This window comes from Colobus angolensis, unplaced genomic scaffold (genome assembly GCF_000951035.1).
Source record: "Colobus angolensis palliatus isolate OR3802 unplaced genomic scaffold, Cang.pa_1.0 Scaffold2, whole genome shotgun sequence".
In the NCBI taxonomy this organism is placed as follows: Eukaryota; Metazoa; Chordata; class Mammalia; order Primates; family Cercopithecidae; genus Colobus; species Colobus angolensis.
The window spans coordinates 15,109,590-15,134,204 of record NW_012115154.1 but is presented as its reverse complement, the minus strand read 5'-3'; the positions used below and the strand labels follow the sequence as shown (position 1 = coordinate 15,134,204).

Below are 24,615 nucleotides of genomic sequence, written 5' to 3'. Positions count from 1 at the left end.
TCTCAGTCACTTCTCTTGGTATAACTTCTTTTTCCCCTGCCTTATCATGTAAAATCTCTATTTTCTGGAAAATACCATTTATTAGCTAGTTAATGGAAAGATCCAATTAAACATACTAATACAGACTTCAGTTAGTGGTTTAAGATTAGTATGTTTATTTATATACTCACATAAGGCAATCTGGCTTTGAAAGAATACCCTGTTAAAACAAATAAACAAATAAATACAAGCTGTGACAATGCGTTTCTAATGCTGGATTTTCAGAGAAATATTAAATCTGTTTAACTTTTCTTTTGAAATACTTTCAAACTTATGGAAAAGCTGCAATAATAGTATAAGAAACACTTATTTCTTTATTCTTATTCTCCTGTTTTACTCTGTGCTATGTGGTTTATCATTCTCTCTCTCTGTCTCTCTCTCTCTCTCAGTTTCTCTCTCTCCCTCTCCTTCTCTCTCCTTTTTCCACCACTCCAACACACACACATTTTTTTCTGAACCATGTGAGAGTAAGTTGCATATCATGTTCACTTACTTCCAAATAGTGTACATTTCATACAAACAAGGGCATATGTAGGTAAGTATATAGTTATCCATTTCAGGAAATTTAACATTGCTACATCGAATCAGCCTTCCATATCCCAATATTATCCATTGACCCAATTATGTCTTTAGGGCATCTTTTCTTATCCAAGACAGGATCCAGGTTAGGATCACATATTACAGGTAGGTATCACGTCCCTTTAATTTTCTTTTACCTAGAATAACTCCTTAGCCTTTTAGTGTCTCTTATCACACTGATATGTCTGCAATGTATTCTCCTTTCTTTTTTTTAGTGGAACACTCCTCATAGAATATTCTTCAATTGTGGTTTGACTTTTGTTTTCTCATAATAGTTTACATCCACCTACACTCTTCATGGGCTATTACATGTACGATGATGGGTCCTTCTCAGTCCACTGCCTCTGGAGGCGGAGTGTCTGCTTCTCATCTGTAATTTTTATTTTGATTACCCAGTCAAGATGTTCAATTTCTTTTTTATAAATATTATTCATTTCCCTTGCAACCAATAAGTAATTTGTAAGAGACACTTTAAGACCATATAAATTTAATTCTCCCCATCAAAACTCTCCGCATCCTCTACTTTTATTGCCATTAATGTCTTATGCCAGAACTAGTATTTACTATGATGGTTGCAAATGATGACTTCACTTCCCAACTCCAGCACCCTTTCACGTTTCCTAGTCAGAAGTTTGTATTCTACTATAAGCAAGAGACCTCTCTTCTCCCCCACTTTATCTCTCTATTGCCTGCCTATCTATCTATCTATCTATCTATCTATCTATCTATCTATCTATCTATCTATCTATCTATCTATCATCTATCTATCTATCTATCATCTATCTATCTATCTATCTATCTATCTATCTATCTATCTATCTATCTATCATCTATCTGTCTATCTGTCTGTCTGCCTACCTATCTACCTACCTATCATCTCTACAGACTTAAGCATTTCTATTTTTTCTAAAGGTGTGCAATTCATTACTGTCCTTAACTATTTTGGTGTTCAAATTGTCCAAGTTTGACCAATATGAATTACTTCAAGTTGACTCTTACGTAATTTTGTTATTAACCATCATTCTTCCTTTCTTACTGGCATAACAAAATGTGCTGAATTTAACAAGTTTCTTTCTCGACCACAACATGGTAACATTTTTCTAACTAGATCTGATTACTTTTAGGTGATAATTGTATTAATAACTAAAGTCTGTCTTAGGTGTGCTTAGTGTTACTGCAATATTTTTGTTTCTAGATCCATCCAGCTGTTAGAGTTACTTAGTATGTAGTATGTAAGTATATATGTATATATATATACTCATGAACACACACATATATTTTTAAGTAGGCTCCTTTCTTGTCTTCTCTCATTCCACTTATGTTTCTTATTTCCTTCATGGTGAGAACATTGGCCCCCAACACAATTGACATATCACTCATTTGCTCAATTTACAGTACATTTAAATATGTTCAGAATTGCTTCAACTGTATATACATGTTTCCTCATTTCTTTTTTCTTAAACAAAAGTTAACATACAATAAATGCTCTTTGTATCTTTCTTTTTTCATGAAACAACATATCCAGCAAATCTACCCCATGTCAACTCATATTTTCTCAGTTTTCTTCATAGCTGTTGTGTATTTTTTTGAATATATAGCCTAGTTTATTCAACCAATCTTCTGTATTTGGCCATAAAGATAGTTTCCAATATTTTGTAATTACAAATGCAACTGCAAAAAATAACTTTGTTCATATGAGTTTTTATGTTATTGGAGCTGTATCGTTAGGGTAAATTCCTAGTATTGAGATGGCTGGGTTGAAGAACAAACGCACTTTTAGTTCTGCTGGATATTGCCAATCCCCCTCAATAGCTATTGTTCTATTGGGCATGCTCATCAGGAGTGTATGAGAATGCTGTTTCCCCAAATTCTTGCCAAAGGAGTGTATAATCAACCTTTTAGGTCTTTGCCAACCAGATGGGTGAGATATAGTATCCCCATAGAGGATTAATTTGTATTTCTCTTTTCATTGTACATTTGTATGCATGTAAACACAATTTTATATATTTTGTTTGAGCTTCCTTTTCATGTTTTTGCCTGTTTCTATATTTTCTCAATTTTAATTGGTAGATATTATAGACATGGACATTTTCTGTTAGCATCAATTATACACAGATGGCAATTATAATACAGAAATAAGATTAATAAATTTAGGCTTTCATCCTACAAATAGAACAGCAACAACAATAATACTAACACAAAAATCAAAAGCAAGTAGGAATAGCCACAGCTTGGCTTACCTCTCAGTCCCTGTGCATGCCAACTACACACCATGATGTCTGTTTCACATGCATTCATTCCTTTTCAAACCAGAGGCAATGATGGCCAGACATATTTCTTTAGAAATACCCTCTTCATCAGCAAATAACACTATATGCTATACTAAGTATCTATGTATTAAGTGTGAGTAGATCCCTGTGTACTCATATCATGCTGAATTTACATAAAGAGTAACATCATGTCCCTATATATTGCAAGTAGGCTCTTAAGACCCTTTGCTAAGCTCCCTGGTTACCCTTTCATCTGGGCCACTGGTTTTCTCCCGCAATTATCTTCGGTACTAGGGAGCTATTCCAATAATAGCTCCTGATTTCTTTCATTCCTGTTCCATCAGTGGTGTACCTTGATTCAAAGTCTAACTTGTTTTTACAACTTGTCATTGAATTTTAATTTACATAGGAAAACAGCACACATAAACATACAGCTTGATGCATTTGCACAAGTGTAAGAAGCACTTCAGTCAAGAAACAAAGAATTATCAACACGTCTAAAACTTCTTTGTATCCTCTTCTAGCCATGACCCTTCAACAGAGGAAACGACCATCTAGATTACTAACTGCACGGACCCAAGTCCGGCATAGATTGGATATTGCCACACATCCATGCCTTTGGCACCAGTCCCTTGCCATAACGCTCAGCAGCATCAAGCTGCCTCCAGGTCTGAAGGGAGGATAAGCTTTGCTGCCTCAGCCAGTATTCCCAGCCTCCTTCTCATCTCCCCGCTGCTGCAAACTCTGTTGTTTTCTCTCCTATAGAAATCCTAAGTTTTTCATGTGCTCCCACACATGCCATTTTGGACAGTTCGACCTCTAATAGATGTAGGTATGTGCAGCATTTCTCAATATTATTAAATACAAATTAAGATAATAAACATTATTGTTTACAAATTGTAAACCTAATTATAGCTGCATATTCAAATGTTCACTACATTCCACAATTCGGTTGATCTGTTAACAAGTACTTACTAAGTACATTCAACAGTCAAGGTACTTTCCTAGCTGATGAGAGCCAATGTAACAAGACAAAATAAGCCCCTCAACCAACTCACTTATAATCAAAAATGATGATATCTTCTTAAATGTGGTATAATAGAGAAAGCAAAGACTATTGGGGACATAAAGCCAAGGAAAAAGCCTTGTCTCTTACCTTTCAGGATGTTGCTACAGTAATTGACACAAAAAGTGCTTACCAGGTAAGGACTCAGTGAATGGTGGTTATTATTGGCTATGATATTTGACTTTAGTAAAAATGCCGAACATCTCTGCACTTCAATTGAATAAGCTAAGAAATAGGTTAAATTCCATTAAATATCCATAGGTTTGATATTATTTGGGGGGAGATTAATAGTTATTGTATAGTAAGGGTTGAGAGAGTGTGTGTGTGTACATGTGCCCGTGTTTTATTTCACAATCAGTAATCCCAAATCTTAACATACAATATACCTGAATAATGATATTTTGTTTTTGATTTTAAAATTTGAAACCAGCATCATTGGCATTCCTGCTTATATTAAGTAAAGCTAAAGTGCAATACTTCTATTAATATTTCAAGAAAAAACTGAGATATTAAAGATATTTAATCATCCCTTTTTATTTAACATATCCTGTAAAAACCCATTGGATATTCCTACTATGTCATAATCACAAAATCTTTTCAAAGGGACTGGATATTTCTTTTGTATTGGTTTGGTTTCTGTTATCAAATACTTGTTTGTTCCAGGCTGAAGGTAAAGAGCCTGAATAACTTTATGATAAATTCACAGTCTTTTTCTCTTGCTCTAGGCTGTCATACACAGCTCTATTTTCCAATTTGTGTACTGTAACAAAGCTGAAAAATACACAAAGGAGACAGTCACTGTGCGTATCGAATGAACAATTGTGCTTGCTAAGTGCAAAAGATAAACAATGACTTTGCCACGGGCAACTCAGTTCTCATATCTGAAGTAGAGTGAATGTGTTTCTTAACCTTCTCTAAAGAATACTGGGAGAACTAATGAAACCTGCCATTTTCAAGCAGATACTAGTATAATCCAAATGAAATTAGCAATTCAACCCCAAGATGTAATTGGGGAAAGCTGTTTTAGCTTTGGGAGAGCTCTTTTCTCTGCTGATAGCAAAAATATCCATCATTGTTTAGAAGGCAGATTTGCTGGAATCCAGTTTTTAATAAATCATTGCTGTATCGCAAAGAATTACATGACGTTGATAGTGTTAAATGGTGAGTAATGCAGAATAAACTATTGTATGGAGTTTGAAACTAGGACATGTTTTTTGTTTTCTCCTTTTTTTTTTTTTTTTTTTTTTGAGACGGAGTCTTGCTCTGTCGCCCAGGCTGGAGTGCAGTGGCACAATCTCGACTCACTGCAAGCTCTGCCTCCCAGGTTCACGCCATTCTCCTGCCTCAGCCTCCCGAGTATGTGGGACTACAGGCGCCCGCCACCACACCAGGCTAGTTTTTTGTACTTTTAGTAGAGACGGGGTTTCACCATGTTAGCCAGGATGGTCTCGATCTCCTGACCTCGTGATCCGCCTGCCTCGGCCTCCCAAAGTGCTGGGCTTACAGGCTTGAGCCACCGCGCCCAGCCAACATGTTTTTTAAGGTCAAAGATTTCTTTGGGGACAGGGTGGGAGACTGGTTCTTTAAGTGTCTTTGGTTCATTTGCTATCTAGGACAGAATAATTCTGAAAATGTTTCCTTGGAGATTTGAATGTAAATAAATGATTGCAGAGAGTCATATATAAGTAGTCATCAACCAATCTTTCATGTTTGATTCTAGCATCTTTTCTGAGTTAATGAAGGCTGACGCACAACTGCTCTTAGAAGACACTGTCTTTCTTACAAGATCATCCTTATTCTTGCTCACCAGACACAACCCTATCAACACCCCGGCGGTAGCAAATAACTTTTAATGTCATAATTTCATAAAGTACTTGCCGACTAGTTGTTATGAGTTTAATTTTGTCCCCGCAAAATTCCCATGTTCATGTTCCAATCCCCAGTCTCTCAGAATGTTATCATATTTGGGAACAGCAGCTTTGCATATATAGTTAATATGAGGTCATACAAGAGTAAAGTGAAATCTAAACAAATACATTATTTCTAAAATGAATGCCATATAAAATGAAAAACAAGGCTGGCCACAGTGACTCATGCCTATAATCCTAACAATTTGGGAGGCTGAGGTGGGAGGACTGCTTGAGCTCAGAAGTTCAAGACCCACCTGGACAACAAAGAACCATCACTACAAAAACAAAAAAAAATTAAAATTATCTGGGCACGGTGACATGCACCTGTAGTCCCAGCTACTCAGAAGGCTGAGGCAAAGGATCCATGGGCTCAGGAGTGGGAGCTTGCAGTAAGCTATGATCACATCACTGCACTCTAGCCTGGGTGGCTGAGCAATACCATAAAACACACACACACACACACACACACACACACACACACACAGAAGAAAGATGATGATAAAGCAACACAGGGAGAAGACGGCCACCTGTAAGCCAAGGTGAGAGTGCTAGAGCAGGCTGTTCCCTCACCGCCCTCACAGGAGGAGCCAGCCCTGCCAAGGCCTTGATATTGGACTTCTGGCCTCCAGAACCGTGAGAGAGTAAGTTTCTGTTGTTTAAGCCACACAGTTTATGGTACTTTATGATGGCAGCCCTAGCAAACTAATACAATAGGGTAAGTAGTGCTTTTTTTTAAAAATTGAAAACAGCAACACCAACAATAGCATTAAAGATCAAGATCTTCTACCTTTTCAGCTCTGTGATCTTAGATAAGATCCCGAACCTCAATCTTTGTATTGAAAATTAGAAAAGGCCGGGCGTGGTGGCTCAAGCCTGTAATCCCAGCACTTTGGGAGGCCGAGACGGGCGGATCATGAGGTCAGGAGATCGAGACCATCCTGGCTAACACGGTGAAACCCCGTCTCTACTAAAAATACAAAAAACTAGCTGGGCGAGGTGGCGGCGCCTGTAGTCCCAGCTACTGGGGAGGCTGAGGCAGGAGAATGGTGTGAACCCGGTAGGCGGAGCTTGCAGTGAGCTGAGATCCGGCCACTGCACCTCATCCTGGGCGACAGAGCAAGACTTCGTCTCAAAAAAAAAAAAGAAAATTAGAAAAAAGGCCAGGCGCAGTGGCTCATGCCTGTAATTCCAGCACTCTGGGTGGCTGAGGCTAGTGGATCACCAGAGATCAGGAATTCGAGTCCAGCCTAGCCAACATGTCAAAACCCGACCTCTATTAAAAATACAAAAATTAGCCGAGTGTGGTGGCAGGTGCCTGTAATCCCAGCTACTCAGGAGGCTGAGGCAGGAGAATCGCTTGAACTTGGGAGGCAGAGGTTGCAGTGAGCAGAGTTTGGCACACTGCACTACAGCCTGGGTGACAGAGCGAGACTCTGTTTTAAAAAAATAAAATAAAATAAAATAAAATAAAATAAAATACCAACATCTTATATAGAAGCACTGTATTACAGTTTAAATGCTGAGATCACTAAGTTTCACATGGCCTGTGAAAGGAATGGCTGACCAGGGTCATAGTGGCAGGGAACACAGGCTGGTTAGGCAGCTCTGGTTTCCTATCCTAGCTCCACTATTTGATTAGTTCAGTCTAGTTTTCTTATTATTTTATTTTTATTTTTATTTTTATTTTATTTTGGGGGTGTGTTCCTTAAAACAGGAAATGTGATATTTATTCAACCATTACAATTTTTTTTTGCTTTCATATAGGGATATATTGTGAAAAGATTACCACAATAAGTTAGTTAACACATCCATTACCCAGTCTCACTACGTGCCCCAGGGAAAGTTGTACTTTCTCTAATCCTCAATCTCTGCAGCTGAAAATACGGCTTAATCATAAAAATAATAATCTACGTCCTCACATATTAGTTGTTTTCAAGATTAAATGATATAAAGCACATTAAACACTTAAGGAACCCCCAATAAATATTGGTTGGCTGTTATTATTTATTAATTTGTGCTGCTGAAGTTTTCTGAATTTCTGCTAAATGACAGGAGTTTTCACAGGCATCTTCCAAGCTGCATATTAATATCATTATAAAGCATTTTAATGGCAATTACAATAGACTCATTCACTGTCTCATCAAAATATATTGGTGAAGTTCATTGGAGAAATGCAGATACTTATCTCAAACATTAGTTTCATTTGTAAACGGACAGAATTTTTTCTAGAAGCCAGAGTCTATGCTTTACTCTTGCTCTAGACTCCTGAAAAGGCATAGATGGTGAATGAACATTTCAGACAGCCTGTCAGCACTGTATCTTTTTGCCAGAATCAGAATGTTCATTTCACTGCAGCCTATAATTAAACTAGTTAACTCAAGCAAACCAAATTTATTCACCAAGACATTTTAACATTCTAGTAGTTTCCTCCTAAAGTCAACATTGGCTAAATTAGCTACCTGGAAAACAGTATGCATAAGTGAAACACATAGAACGGGATCTTCACAGTGTCCAGGGACATAAGCATCCTGAAAGCTGTGCAAGATGACCTGGGCTTTTGTTTAAAGCTATTGTAGTGATTTTTGCTGTCCTGGCAATTAAAATATATTATTCTCAAGGCTAGACCTATTATTAATGACTTACTTGCATTCTTTATATCACTTTTAATATCGTATTCTACAAACATTAATGATAACATTCATAATAATACTGATAAATAGGAGATAGTGAAACAAGAGGAAGATAAGAAGAGACTATATTCATGGGGCATTGTTCTCAACAATTTAGTTTTGATTAATTTATTTCTCACAAAAATCCCGTAAGGTAAATACAATTATAGCACTTTTACACCTAAGGCAACTAAAGCCCTTAGAAGGTTGATTAACATAGTTAAATATGCACCACGAGAAAGTGTTGGAGCAGAGTTTAGATATTTGAGGTTTGGTCCAAAGCCCATGCTTTCTTGTTGTATAAATATCGTGTATATGTTCAACAGTATTTTCAATTAGTCAAAATGCGCAGGGGTTCATTATAGTAATGGAACTTCTTGCTGAACCAAAATAAGTATTTGACTCCATATTGAGTAGTGAGGTAACTATACCCGGATTCAAGGTTCCCATTTAAATGACATCATGGTTCTCCGCCTCAGCTGATTCATCTACAGAATGAGATACTTCAATTCAGTTGTAAACTCAGAAACATCTGTTTTGTGCTCTGCAGTGAGCTCTATATGACGAATGGTACGGAGATAAAACGTGTGTCCTAGGAGACTGCATAAACTCCAAGGTTCTTCCAAAATTAGATATTTACATTATTTAAATCAAGCATTACAGATTCATAGGATATAATTTCAGAGTTTTTTATTTTAAAAATTCAGCTTTTCACTGGGTGCGGTGGCTCACCCCTATAATCCCAGCACTTTGGGAGGCCTAGGTGGGTGTATCACTTGAGGCCAGGACTTCAAGACCAGCCTGGCCAACATGGTGAAACCCCATCTTTACTAAAAATACAGACATTAACCAGGGATGGTGGCGCATGCCTGTTATCCCAGCTACTTGAGAGGCTAAAGCAGGAGAATTGTTTGAACTTGGGAGGCAGAGGTTGCAATGAGCTGAAATCGCTCTACTGCACTCCAGCCTGGGCAACAGAGTGAGAGTCTGTCTCTAAGTAAATAAATAAAGGTCAGGTTTTTATTTTGTTGCATGTCAGAAAGTCAGGAAAAACTGACTTATTAAATTATTTATAGAATCCCACTCTCCATTCCTACCTATCTCAGCAGAAGATTCACCTGCTTGATGACTTCCTGCCCCTCTTCTCTGAGTGACCAACTCCTTATCTACTTAGCCAATAGTAGGCAGCTCCTCAAGAAGCCTTTTTGGACCCAACCACTCTGAATAAGACAGCTTGCTTTGTGTTCCCAGAACAACCTAGGCAATCACCTCTCTATTTGAACATAGAGTCTACAATATACTTATAAATGCCTATGTTTAGCCTTATCACTAGTTTATTTACCCCTAGAAGACAGTAATTGTGCTTGTGTTTTGGTTTATCCCTAGCCTCAGTAAATAGTAGGTGCTCAGTGAGTGCCTATTTATCAAAGCTCACTCTGTTTTTCATGATAAATCTGTCTGCAATTTGCACTATAAATTCTAGTTTTTCTAATTCTACCTTCTGGTTTGGAAACACAAATGCTGATGCTCATTCCTCTTTCTCGTGAGAGTTCTTCAAATATCAAAAACAACACTGCCTATCTTGGAGGTATATATGAATCACTGGTGAATGTTGCTAAACTGTAGATTCTGATCAGTAGATCTGGGTTAGGCCTCTGAGCTTCTGCATCTCTGACAACTCCTGGGTGTTCCTGGTGCAGCTGGTTTCTCCTTTCATGGCTAATCAGCATAAACTGCTTCAGTCAATACTCATAAGCCTATTTTGGAGTCTGCTTACCATACCCTTTTCAGTTGGCCTAAGAAGACATAGAGAAGTACTATAGACAAAAATGGGCTATTTCTTTCCAAAGTTAATGACTTTATCAAGTGAATGTATTAAACTCAATCTAATGAAAACATCCATATTTTCACCGAAGTTTCTTTTAAAAATATTATCTCTGAAAAAACTTTCCAGGCACAATTCATATGGCAATGCACAGGACTCGATGTGATAATGAGTAGGCCCATGATTTGAATGGCATAAATTAGCATTCTCAATTATACTAACAAATGAGTCATTCGTCATTTCAGGCTGGGAAGCACAGATGTATGTAATACAGTACACATGCCAATACACTAATAGAAAAACGTTATTATAAAGTGGAAGTAACAGGCTATTTTAAATTTTCAAGAAAAGAGCCAATATACTATGTTAATGCACCTAGAAATCACAAATGTATAAAATAATTGAGTGATTAATATGTTCCAGACATTGCTCTAAAACCTTTGTGTGACTTTTTCACTTAATACCTACAACCTCTATTGAGGTAAACACTACTCACGTAAGTGACTAGATCCATTTTACAGATCGGGAACTTTAGGCGCAGAAAGCTTAAAGAATCTGCATGAAGATACACAGAGCTATGTTACCAAAATTGTATGGTTGGCCTAGGTGGTCTGACTCCAGAATGTAACATTGAATTACTCATTTCACTGCCTCTCAGGAGTCTTCAGGCACATAAGAAGCAGTATTTACTGTGCACTAAATTCCCCAAAATAAGCATTCTAGTATTCCTCTAAGTTACCACTTGAGCAGAGTAGAAACAAACATCTTAAAAGAAAGAACTGGTATCTTATTCAAATCATTTGTAGGTACCCATTTATCAACACATTATATAAATGTGTATCTACTTGGAGTTATTTAGCCTCATGTAACCTAAATCCAACCTTGACATGATAAAAAGAAAAATAGCATTGAGTTCAATGTAAAATAAAACACCTGAAAATATTAGTATAATAGATAAGAAACCTTGTTTCAGGGATGCTTTAAAAATTAGAATAATTACATATATCCTATTTTATCTCACAGATGAAAAATACATTACACTGTGAAGAACTATACTGTTATTTTACAGCCTGTAAGAAATCTTCTGAGATTATAACATTTTCCTTTATCTAATCATATATGCCAATAATATATTCAATATTATCAACAGCATCTCTTTATGCTCCAAATTTTAGAAAAATATTACATGCATAACCATATTTGTTAGAACAGTTCTATTTATGTAGAATATTGAGTCTCATAAATTGTCCCAAGAAATCTCATGACCTTTTAAAATGAGAATCTCACCATACAAATGTGTATTTAGAAAGGTGATCAAAATTCACTAGCAGAGGCATTACAGTATATGCAAAAGGATCTGGAATATCCACTCAACTTATTAAAATTCATGAGACTTTAAAAATATTATCCAGCCTAAGAGGAGTATAAACAGAAAAATCTATTTCACAGAAATAAGAAGCTTATTCTGAAATCACCTTGGAAATTGTTTTTTTCTATACAAGTCCTGAAGATTTTTACCCCATTTATATCAAAGATAATTTTAGAAAGTTTTTGATGCAGATTATTCTGTGTTTTATTTCTCAATAAGCTAACTACAAAATTATTTTGAACACGTCTACCTGATCCTTTACCCAAATAACCAATGGCAGCAAGAATGCAGATGTTTACGTAAAGAAGCAAGGGTAATACTTGTCTATTGGGGAAAAGAATCACATTCGTGTCCTAAGGGAAGGAGAAGTTATTATCTGATGGAAGGTGTAGGCACAGGCGACAGGATGGTTGTCATCCTGACTTTCGTATGCAGACAAAATTCTAGATATTATGAAAGAATCTGAGTACACTATTGAACTGTAACACAATGGCATTTATGTTTTATATTCATACTGGGAACAGATTTTTAAGTGATTTGGAAAATTAGTGCAACCACTATAACAAATGGTTGAGAAGACAGGACAGAACATTCCATTCGTTTTTAAACAGTGTCCCCTTAAATGGCTCATTGGACACAAGGCCATCATTATGGTAACAGATAATTTGTTACAAGCACTGCAGTGGCACCTGGCACACAGCTAGGTCTACCGGTCATGCCTCACTGACCCAGCCTGCACCGCACTGTCTAAACATGTAGTTACCGTTCGTTAATGGGACATTATGACCGAGATTTGCACACATTCTACCTCCAACTTTAAGTAACATTTCCTTAATCTAAAATATTGTCAGATATTTTCAATCATGAATAAGAGTAAAAAGAGGTAAAGTGAATCTGAAAAGCATAGAGGGAGACTAAAAAATTCTGAAAATTGTCATTGCTGACCATTCTCACTGAAAAGACATACTAAACTAGATTTGGAGCATGCTTCTACAATTGGGAATTGATGACACACGTTTCTAATCTTTATAGCTCGAAAAATTTCTTTACTTACATAATCTCACTTAAATATCTCAATAGGAATTATATCTATTTCTCAGATTAGGATTTCAGGAACAGAGAAATAAAGTCAAATCTCCAAGTTTATAAAACAAACAAATGAAACAAGATATATGAATTCAAACCTTTCGACTCCATATCTTGACTTTCGCTTACCAAATGACTAATTATAGGCTAATCCAAAAGGATGTTTTGAGAACTGTTATTTTATAAATATTGGCTGATGGAATATGTAATTAAAAAGAAAGTAGAGACTACGTGGTCCAGCTTATATCTTGATATACACAAAATCCAAATGTTTCATAAATGAAACTGCTAACTATTGTATTTGTCTTCTAGATATTTGAAATGTTTTAAATTTCTTGAAACAATGAAGCTTTATGTATATGCATATGTATATGGGAAAAGCATATATGTGACAAAGAGATCTGGGTTTTGAAAATAAGTAATCTATTTAATATTTCTTAGAGAATATGAACTTATTTATCCCTATATTCTTGATAAGTATCTAACCATATAATTTAAATATGATAAAACAGTTGTGTAGAATTCTCCATCTAATAGATGCAATGGTAACAAATTTCAGTCTAATCCCTACTTAAAATTAACAAAATGGATCAAAACTGTTTTTAAAAATAACAATATACAAGTGTGTTTTCATGATTAGGAAGTATTTTTTAAAGAAAAATAAAAACTGTGTTCATATGACTGGTAAATTTGTAGTACGTTACTATCCTACAAAATAATAGTGGTGTGTAAAGAAGACATTCACTGCTATTACTCCAGTTTCCTATTTTGGCTCTGAATATCTGCATTCAAAATCCAGTAATTGAATTTCCCAAGCAAGACAGGCATCTTAGCAAAAGCCTGCTGGAATTCTTATTTAATATAATGTTTAATGGATTTCTGATACAAAATGCTTATACAGAATACTTCCTGTCTCTAACAGATTATACTTAGGAAACTTGAAAACATTTCAAGATAATCATGCAAATTAGAGTTGGTGGAGTATGTAGATGTAATGATTTTTTTGGGCAATTTTATTTACCTTTTACATTGGAAAAGAGGCTCTAAATAGAAGGAAATTATATTGTAGATAAAGTATAAAGAATTCTTTTATGCTCAGTATCATCAAAGAGGAATGGAAGGTTTGACTAGTTAAGCCCATTTAGAAACTCAGATCTTTGAATATTAAGTATTCAGATAAACCATTCTTTAGGAATCTTTTCAGGAGCCATTCTCATTCCATAATGAAAGATTAATGACTCTAAAACCTTGTGAAACTGTCATAATTCATGTATACATGACTTGTTCTTTGCTTATTTTAAGATATTATCCAATAGTGATAAAATAACTCAGAATGTCCATATGAATATTTAATAAGAATATTATAAAAATTACTCATGTTTCCCATTTCCCCAACAATCAGAAAAAACATAACCATGGACATTTGTTTAAAATTATGTTCATGTGATTGAATATACATTATCTTCTATACTTCTCAGGTAAACAATCATTATAAAATGGATAGTAAAGACAATTTCAAAAGTACATAAAATTTTACATCTTATAAGGCGTTTTCCATCAAAAAGTCATCCAGTCTTCTCTATATCAGAATTCTCTTCAAGTCCAGTACACATAATGTTAAGTAGTAGTGGATTAAAAAACTCTAGTATTTAATACCATTTTTAATAAATGTAATCCCCAAGAGTACTTTTTGATGAAATTTGTAAATGCTAAATTTTAATCACTTAATGAATAATAAGACATAGCCCTAAAATATTCAAGAATTTTTAGAAGTTAATGAACTTTATCTCTTTTAGAATACATTAAAGGATTGGACCCTTTTTTGTATTAGGAAGGATTAAAACATTTCTGTCATAGGTTATTAAATAATGTAATCATTATGTTGCAGGCTTATTGGTACCGAAATATATTTTGCAATATTTAGATTGTGTCTCTGATATGGTTTGGGTCTGTGTCCCCACCAAAACCTCATGTCAAATTGTCATTCCCAGGGTTGGAAGAGAGGCCTGATAGTAGGTGATTGGATCATGGGGGTGGACTTCCTCCTTGCTGTTCTACTGATAGTGAGTGAATTGTCAGGAGATCTGGTTGTTTAAAAGTGCAGGATATCCCGGTCTCTCTCTTCCTCCTGCTCCAGGCATGTAAGACATGCCTGCTTCCCCTACACCTTCTGCCATGATTGTAAGTTTCCTGAGGCCTCTAAAGTCATGCTTCCTATACAGCCTGTGGAATCGTGAGTCAATTAAAACTCTTTTCTTTATAAATTACCCAGTCTCAGGTATTTCTTTAGAGCAGGGCAAAAATAGACTAATATAGTCTCCAACTTGTTTTGATTTTTACAATTTTATAATTAGCTCACTACTAACTTCTTCTAGAAATAATCACTCATCTCTCATCACATAGCATACTGATTTTTAATATGAAACATATTATTTGAAAGGAAGAAACAAAGTGAACACCAGAAAGGGAGAAGACAATAGAAATGCACCTTTATCACCTTAAGATGGAAAGTCCTATAAGTAGACCCAGCATACCTTTACAATTTGTGATATTTTCACTACATGACATCCTTGTCTCCCTGACTCGACCATTATTATTTTATGTAATATCAAGAGTCCAAGGCCAGGTGTGGTGGCTCATGCCTGGAATCTCAGCACTTTGGGAGGCCAAGGCCAGTAGGTTGATGTCAGGTTGAATTTCTGAGATCAGGAATTCAAGAGCAGCCTGACCAACGTGGTGAAACCCTGTCTCTACTAAAAATACAAAAAAATTAGCCAGGCATGGTGGTGGATGCCTGTAATCCCAGCTACTCAGGAGGCTGAGGCAGGAGAATTGCTTGAATCCAGGAGGCTGAGGTTTCAGTGAGCCAAGATCATACCACTGCACTCCAGCCTGGGCAACAAGAGCAAAACTCCATCTCAATAAATAAATAAATAAATAAATAAATAGAGTCCAAGACAACCTGAGCAATTTTATCCTCTTTAGCCTTTTTTCCTTATGTCTCTGCACTTAGCCATTCTTAGCTGTTCAGTATTTGATAGATACATTAAAGTTCAAGTATTTTAGCACCTATCTTTATTACTATCTTGGCACATTATGAGAGGAGAGGATTTGAACACTTAATTTTGAGAGGAAGACTTTACAAATACAAAAGTGTGAACAGTATTTCTGTTCTGATATAGAGAACAGTATTTCAGAGACTGATATGTAACCCCTCAAGTAATTTTACCAACATGCTTATTTGATCTTAGTCTAGAAATCACAGAAAGTAAACCCCTCAAGCAATTTTACCAACATGCTCATTTGATCTTAGTTTAGAAACCACAGAAAGTTAGAAAATAATGAGTGCTTTGGGTGTTAGAAGAGTTTGTGATCTAAGCCTTAACTGTTCACTCTCAGTTGTTTGGTCTGCTGTTTGGTTGGTTGGTCACTTGATTTCTCCCTCCCCTTCCTGCTACCCAACTCCCTTACTCCTCCTTCTTCCCCTTCCTCTCTGCCAAATTTTAAGGGCAACCCTTTCAAACTTTCTGTTCTCCTTTTCCTTTTCAGCATATACTTCCTCTACCCCCTTCCTAACTGTAGACTGAAAACCAATCTAAAATACGATATTCAGTGTTCACTGTACATTAGATTCACCATCGGAGCTTTAAAATCCCAAAGCCCAGGCTGCACCTTAGACCAATTAAATTCAAGTCTCTGGGGTTGGAGCACAAGGGTCTGTATGTTTTAAAGTTCTCTAGCTAATCCTACTGTGTATTCAGGCCTGATAATCACTTTCTATAAATTATGCCTGAGCATTTGAATGATCTCAATTGTGAGATGAAGACATTTTAGAAAGAGGCATTTTTCCCACTACTTGGTTTCTGTAACTTATACATCCTAATACACAAATAATTATTTCCATATAATTATGACTTGAAAGGAGTTATTTCTAAAGTTCTACTTAAGCAGACACATTTTTTATTATCAGGACATTATATCCTTATTTCATATACTACCATAGAAATGAACATCCACTTTAGCTAGAAATTATAAACTCTTGTTACTTAGAAAAAAATAATTGGGGACTTTTAAAATACAAAGTCTACAAGAGTGATTCATGATAAAGTTAAAAATACCCAGCACTCTGCCTAATACTGTGAAGGACATGATTTCAAAAGTGAACCCTTTCCTCTTCCTTTTTTTCTCCCTTCCCCTTTCATCCTCTCCTTTTCCTCCTCCTCCTCATCTTTTTCTTCTTCTTCTTCTTCTGGTTTAATATTGATGACATTACTTGATTTTGGTCATGCCTGCTTTTTAAAATAATTGAACCAAAATAGAACACTTAAATTTTACTGTTAATAATTTATTCAAATTATTATGTGGTGAATATTTGATTGAATACATACAACTTTTTAAGTTAATAGAGACGTTTTAAGAACAAGTGGGTTAAGCTTTATTCTCTTCTTTCATAATAAAGGAATAAAGTGAATATGGATCTGTAATAAGTGTTTAAGACACTATTATAAAATAGACAATTTCTTTTCTTAACATCTATAACGGCTCTTACTTCTCTAAATTATATTCTTCATAATTTCAATAATTTCCTTCAATTGAAGATTGCTGTCTTCAGAAAAGTTATCAGTATCATTAATCACGATTTCAGCTTATATGATTCTGGTCCCATTGATCTGGGTGTGCTTTTCATCTACATGCTTTAAAACTTCCTCAGGTGATTCAAATTCAGAGTGCCGATCGAGAATCATTGCGTTAACCATTGGATAGAAATTACAGCCAGAAGAAACTTTCTTCCATCAACAATGACGAATAAATAAGGTTTCTCAATGATTTTAACAGATAAATATTGATAACTATATATGCTTAGTGAATCCTGTACCATTTTCTAACATTTCCATACCAATTCTGTGTCTTTGCTTTCCTGCCAGTGACTTACCCAGATATTCCCATCTTGATGATAGGGTTTCCAATTTCTCCCTGTGTCGCTGTAGAGCATCCGGTACTGGGTCACCCAATCTGAGCTGCTATATCTTCCTTGGGTTGCAATGGCACTGATCTGCTTCCGATTGCCAAAGTCAACCTGAAGCCATTGATAATGGTCGCTGTCTGATGGAGACCATCCTCCAGCACCTGAAGATGGGCAAAGGCAAGATTGGAAAATGAATATTTAAATTTGAATTTGTACAACTGACAATGGAATATTCTACATATCTTAATTGGCCTTGGCAGTGCTCTCTTTCACAGATATATTATGAAGTATCCTTTATAGACGCCATTGGGACTTCAACTAATATTCTTCCAGCTGGTAACATTGATTCTTTAACCTCTTTATGGTGTAATTATGTGCTCATTTTCTCCTGAGCAAATGTCTTCATAATTCCTCAATTAGATCTTATTAGTACATGTCAAAGTCTAATTGGCTGAGGGTTGATCAATTTACCATAAACTCTTCAGCTAAAATCATGAGAAAAATGTAACTATCCAATTTTTTTCTGTCATGTAAACTTTAGCATTTAATAAATTATAAATTTAAAACAAGCAATTATACACATTTTTAAAATATATTTTTCTTGTGAATTTTAGTAAAAAAAATTTGCAATTCTTAAGATGAGCCTAATCTTACATTAATTTCCTGTACCACTGAGTGGTACAGGGAGGTAAATAGCTAATCAGGCAGTATGTTTATTTAACACTTAGAAGATATACAGCCAGTATCTCTAGAAAAAATAAGATACTAAGCAAAGTTAAATCTCATTTGGCAAAATATAATAATTGCTTAGCAAATAGTAAAAATGTAAAAACATTCATTAGAAAAATGGCACGAATATAGATCAATATTCTTAATTTATAGTAATATTTAAAATAACTAGGGTTGCACACAAAATAAGTTACAGAAAATACGGCCTAATGTTAGTGCTAAGAGGCACTATAATTTTTAAGGTGAGTTCAGCTACTAAAGAGAATAAATGATAGAAAAATGCTCAATAGGTTATCCAATGTGCAGTATATCAAATTGTGTGTACTATTTTTCAAATAAGGAATTTAAAGGTTGGTGAAATAATTTATTCTATGAGGACGTTCACAATAAAAATCATTTTATAAATCACCACAGATATTCATTTAACAATGTTTATATGGCCTATTTTTGCTTAAAACTATGATAGAACAGCTTTTTTAAAAAATTACAAAACTAAAAAATTATAAAATAACTGTTTGTCCAGGTGCGGTGGCTCACTCCTGTTATCCCAGCACTTTGGGAGACCGAGGCAGGTGGATCACCTGAGGTCAGGAGTTCGTGTCCAGCCTGGCCAATATGCTGAAACCCCATCTCCTCTAAAAATACAAAAATTAGCCAGGCGTGGTGGCAGGTGCCTGTAATCCCAGCTACTCGGGAGGCTGAGGCAGAAGAATCACTTGAACCTGGGAGGCAGAGGTTGCAGTGAGCTGAGATGGCGCCATTGCACTCCAGTTTGGGTGACAGAGCGAGACTCCATCTCAAAAAATAAAAAAAAAATTTTAACAATCCCTGTTTTAGGGACTGTGCAGAACATGATCCATAAAATAAGATAAACAAATAAGGTGAGCCCTGCCAACTTCCTGGCTTTCTGCTAGCTTCACTTTCTGGATCATGGTACATGGAAGATGATCCCAAACAGAGTTCAGGAGTGCAGCAGTGTCAATGAAATGGAAACATATTACAATTCAAAGCTACTAAAGAAGCTCGAATTCACAGGAGGGAGTCCCAGAGAGGGCACAGCTGTATGAAGAGCTTTGGAAATCTACGTGGGAGTCATCAATGAGTCTCTGGAATATAGACTCAGAAGCAATACTGTGCTGTGTATTTTCAGATCAAGATTGCACAAGACCAGGTAAAGGGAGTTCTGAAATCAGCAATAACCAGAGGTTGCACAGAGCTGGGAAAAATTTAATTTCAGACTAGACAAAATTGAGAGACCTTGTTGAATCCCTCCAGGCATTCAGTAGACATCCTATAAAAGTCGTGCATTATAAGTAGGGATATTTTAGTACTAAAATGAGAGCTAGTCTGGACACAACTGAGCAAAGGTTACTGAAAAAGATAAATCTGACCAAAAATTAATTCTTTGATTGACCAAAACTCAACACTCCATTAAGGAAAGCCATAAACATTTAGAAACTGAACAGCATTGCATCCATGATGTCAAGTATATAAATTCAAAAATATACTAGACATTTGGACAAGCAGGAAAATATGTATTAGAACCAGAGGGAAAAAAATCAATAGAAATGTACCCCCAAAATAACAGAGATGATGAAATTAGCAGACCAGGACTTTAAACTAGTAATTATTAATTCTATTATCTAAAATAAAATCTATAAACATTTTTAAAGGAATGCAAAATGTTGAAGGAGAAAAGCAAAAAGAACAAAATGGAAACTTTAGGACTAAAAGTTACATCTGAAATAGATAATTTAATGGATGAGCTTAAAAGCAGATGAGACATACAAGAAAAACGTCATTGTACTAGAATGTAGGGCCATATAAGACATCTAAATTAAGCTCAGAGCAGAAAAACAAGGCTTAAAATTAAACAGTATTCCAGTAAGTTCTGAGACACTGATAACTGCCCTAAGAAGCATGCAAGTGGAGTACTAAAAGCAGAGAAGACAGAGATTGGGTCAGAATAAAATATGTTTGAAGAAATAATGGTTGAAATACATAAACCCAGATATGTGAGAAGCTGATTGAATTCCAGGCAGGAGAGATACAAGGCAAAATACAATAAGGCACGATATAATTATTTGCTGAAAGACAATGCTAAAGAGAAAATCTTAAAAGTATTCACAGGGTTACAACTTCTCAGCAGAAATAATGCAAACCAAATGACAATGAAATGACCTATCAGACTTGATGGGAAAAAAAAGCTGGCAACCTGAAATTCTATGTCCAGCAAAAACATCTTTTAAATATAAAAATAACGTAATATTCAAGACAAACCTGGGAGAATTCATTACTCATATGTGTATACTATAAAAATATAATTTTTTCACCTTAAGGGAAGTTGTACCATTTTGAAACTCATATTTACATGAAAAAATGAATGCTTAAAATGCTAAACATGTTAAGTACATATAAAATATTTGTTTAGGTTTTTAAATTTCATTAACAGATAATTTAGTGTTTAAAAACAGTAATGATGAATGACAGGGTTTATAATAAATGTGGAATTAAAATATGCAACTCAAATAGTACAAAGGATAGGAGTCTGGACAGGAAATATGTTATGCTGTGGTCTTACTTTACACATGAAATGGAATTATTTGAAAATAGCAAACCCTAGATCAAAGGTCAGCAACCATTTTCTGTAAAAGGTTAAATACTAAATATTTTTGGCTTTATAGACCATACTACCTCTGTTAAAACTGCCAAATTCTATTACAGTATGAAGAGCAGTACATAAACAAAAGAGTGTGGCCATGTTATAATGAAGTGTTATTAACAAAATCTTGTAGCTGGACAGAGGGTTGAAGCTTGTCGATCCCTACCCAAGATTAATATCTAAAAAAAAAAAAAAAGTACATACAAATTTGAAATCTGTACCTTTCACTATATCAAAATCATATCTCAAAAAATATTTGGACAAATTTAAGTATCTAGTGTTTGTGTTTGCATAGGTTATATGTGTGGTGTCTATAGAATATATGTGCAAACGATATAACTACTTCTCAGTCTCTATTCTCATATCTTCAATTCACACTTTTACAAGAATGTTTTTTCTGTGATACAGTACTTAGCTGTAATTCCTCTTCAGGAATTTCCTGGGTTAAAAAGAGGCACCTGTAGATGATATACCTTCATGGAGTTGTGCAAATGCAACGACTGGTCAACCTGGGGCTATAAAGAGCCAGTACCCTGCCCCAACCTGTGGAGACTCTGAGGTGTCTTCACAGTCTCAGAGCTCCCTGCAGGGATTGGTCAAAGACTTCACTGAAACCGCATTTCACCTAAAGTCCTCCCTGTAACTAATTTCTGTTTCATTCCTTTCTCTTCCACAGGTTTTCATCCCCCAAACACTCCTAATTAACTTCCTAGATGCTATTTTTCATCTCAGGATTTGTATCCTGGAGATTCTAGTCCGCAGTCCCTCTTGGGACCACTTCCTGATAATCTGTTCACTAACAATGAGTTAGTTATACCTGATTTGTAATCTGTTTTTTCCTATTGTAGTGTTAGTATATAATATTCCTTATTGTCATATATCATTCATCTTCCTATTTTACCTAGAATTCCATAAGATTTTGGAACAGCTGTAGGCTAATTTTGGGGACAAAAATATACTCAGTTATTGAGGGATAACAAATATATTTTCTTACCTGTTAGATATACAGTTCCAAACCTTGAAGAAATTTCATAGCCAATTTCATAGAGAGTTCTATCTATGTATTACCAAAAACAACAGGGTGATTCAGTGAACTAAAGTCAACAAGCAATTAATACAATGAGGTAGCAGGTGAGAAAATATCTGATTGATTGGGGAAACTTAGAATAATTTCCTCTGTTTTGCTAATGAATGCTCCAGAATAAATTTTCTTAAGTGACCTATTTTTTGCTACATTCCGGTCTTTCAGTAAGCAAGCAATTAACATACAGCTGCTTAATCCCATTTATCTCATTACTTTTAGCAAAATAGAATTTACTGTCAATTCTAAGGAAAGCAAAAATCGAAAATCAGGAGAAATATAAGTCAAAATGTATTTCTTAGCAGAAATATAAGTGGAGAGAATATTATAGTGGTTAACCTCAAGGGGAGGGCAAAAGTCAGTCTTTCATGAGGAACACGGTGGAAAGATCGATGAAAAGTTCCCTTTTTCTCTTTGATCTATCAAGCAATGTAATTTGGCGAAGTTTATTACTTTGTTTACTTGGCTTGTGAAATGTGTAACCTCTATTGATCCAGGGATTAATAATGATACCTCTTTCATCCCAACAACCTCTGGAATGTGGTGTATAAGAGGGCAAAAAAGTTCCCAATGTGTTGTAGTAGCTCAGAGAAAGTGGTTGGATGTCAAAGAGGAGTTGGAAGAGGTGGAGAATGAATAGTCATAAACTCTTAGTTCCTAAGAAGAACTCTTACCTAGAGATAATATTACCTAAAACATCTAGCAAATAACTCGTGTAGTGAGTGTTGAAGTAACTTGAAAGATGCGTACTTGTTAGAGAATTCTTGCTAGTCTCGAAACAATAAGAATGCCGTTTCTTCCTTTCCCTACTCTCTCCCCTTCTCTGTTCTCTCTTCCCTTTCCCACCCCTCCCATCCTCCGTGTCTTTCCTTCTTCACTCTTCTTTCTCACACATACACAGATATTCCTCCCCCTGTGTATTTGCATGTGTGTAGTATGTGGTGTGTGCACATGTATGCTGTAAAGATTTACAGTGTTGGTATTCTACATGTCCATTCTTTGTGAGTTCCTAGAGTGATGCATTAGAGAATCTGAATAAATTGATGAAACTAATACTCTATACTAATACGAGTTATCTTTGCTTTGTAATTTGTAATTCAGTAAGTCAGAGAAAAGAGGCATTTTGCAGGGGGTTTAGAGAGGCCATGGAGCTTCTGTTGTGGTGATAAATGGCTCCTGAAGAAACACAGCACTCAAGTTGGTGGCTTTAACACCACCAGAGCCTATAAGCCTGGATTCTAATTTAGCAAAAATACATGGTGAAGAAAAATCAATTAGGGTTAGAACTACCTTTAATAACTGGCTGAGAAATATGTATCAGATGAAAAGAATAAATTGAAAAGGAGACTCCAGGCAAAATTGCATTATGAGTTCAGGCTTTGAGACCCCCTTCTGCTTCAAATACACTGTATTTTTAGATAAGATAGATAAGAAGAAAATTGAAAAGACATAGCGAGGATCAAAAAATAAGATAAGCATCTCCATGTACAAGAAATGCAACAAACATGCAAAGCAATGAGTAGGGTTGAAGCCAACGCCAGCTAGAGTCTGGATCTGGGGACATACAAAGGTATTTGGGCATTTGGCTACTATGGAATAATGGAGATATAAGTTCCTTGTGTATATCAGCGACAGAAAGCTTGCTTCAAGGTTGCAAACCAAGACTGGCCCTCGGCTAACCCAGTTGTGAAAAGAGACTGAAGAAAGCTGATTACTCACTTAAACATACGGATTATATGAGGCTGTATGCCCAAAGAGGTTAGCAAATAGGCATATCTGAGCTGAGTAAAGACGTTCTCTGGCTTGGTGACCAGACACATAATAATAATAACACTGCCAGGCAGAGGCATCGGGCGAGTAATGTAAGGTACAGTTTCAGACTGGGCATTCTGGGACTTGAGTAGAGAAAGTCCCATAATGATAAAGCACAAAAACAAGGGAGACGAGAAGAGATAGGAAGAGAGGAAGAGAGAGAGACCAGAAAGAGAGAGACTGGCTGTCAAGAAGAACACGCAAATGAAAATTTCAAATGACAGGAACAAAACCCAATGCCACGAAGTCAGTAAAGTCAAAAGTTCAACACCAATTAGCTCCAAAAGTAATAGCAATTGAGGGCTAGTGGAGATAAATAGACTCTATCCTCTCAAAAATATAAAATAGGTAATGCTATTCATTAAAAATAGCAGTAATTATAAGTTACAACAGGGAAAAATAAAACATTTATAGATGAATACTAAAAGGAACCATGAAGTAGTTTTAGAAATGCAAAATTTAGTTACTGATAGGAAAATAAACTCATCCGAGGAAAAGTTACCAATTCTATATAATCTAAGAAATAATTAGTGAGCTAGGCTGCAAACAGTA

The 24,615-nt window shown here is 35.6% G+C and overlaps 1 protein-coding gene across 2 annotated transcripts in view; it reads right to left on the bottom strand.

Annotated features, from left to right (window-relative positions):
• The window catches only part of CNTNAP2 (contactin associated protein-like 2), a 2,310,676-nt gene that overhangs the window by 1,569,363 nt on the left and 716,698 nt on the right, over positions 1-24,615 (bottom strand). For both annotated transcript variants that reach the window (XM_011941411.1, XM_011941412.1), the window contains one exon: positions 17,747-17,940. In XM_011941411.1, coding sequence (XP_011796801.1) covers positions 17,747-17,940 — 194 coding nt within the window. The remainder of the gene's footprint in view (positions 1-17,746; positions 17,941-24,615) is intronic.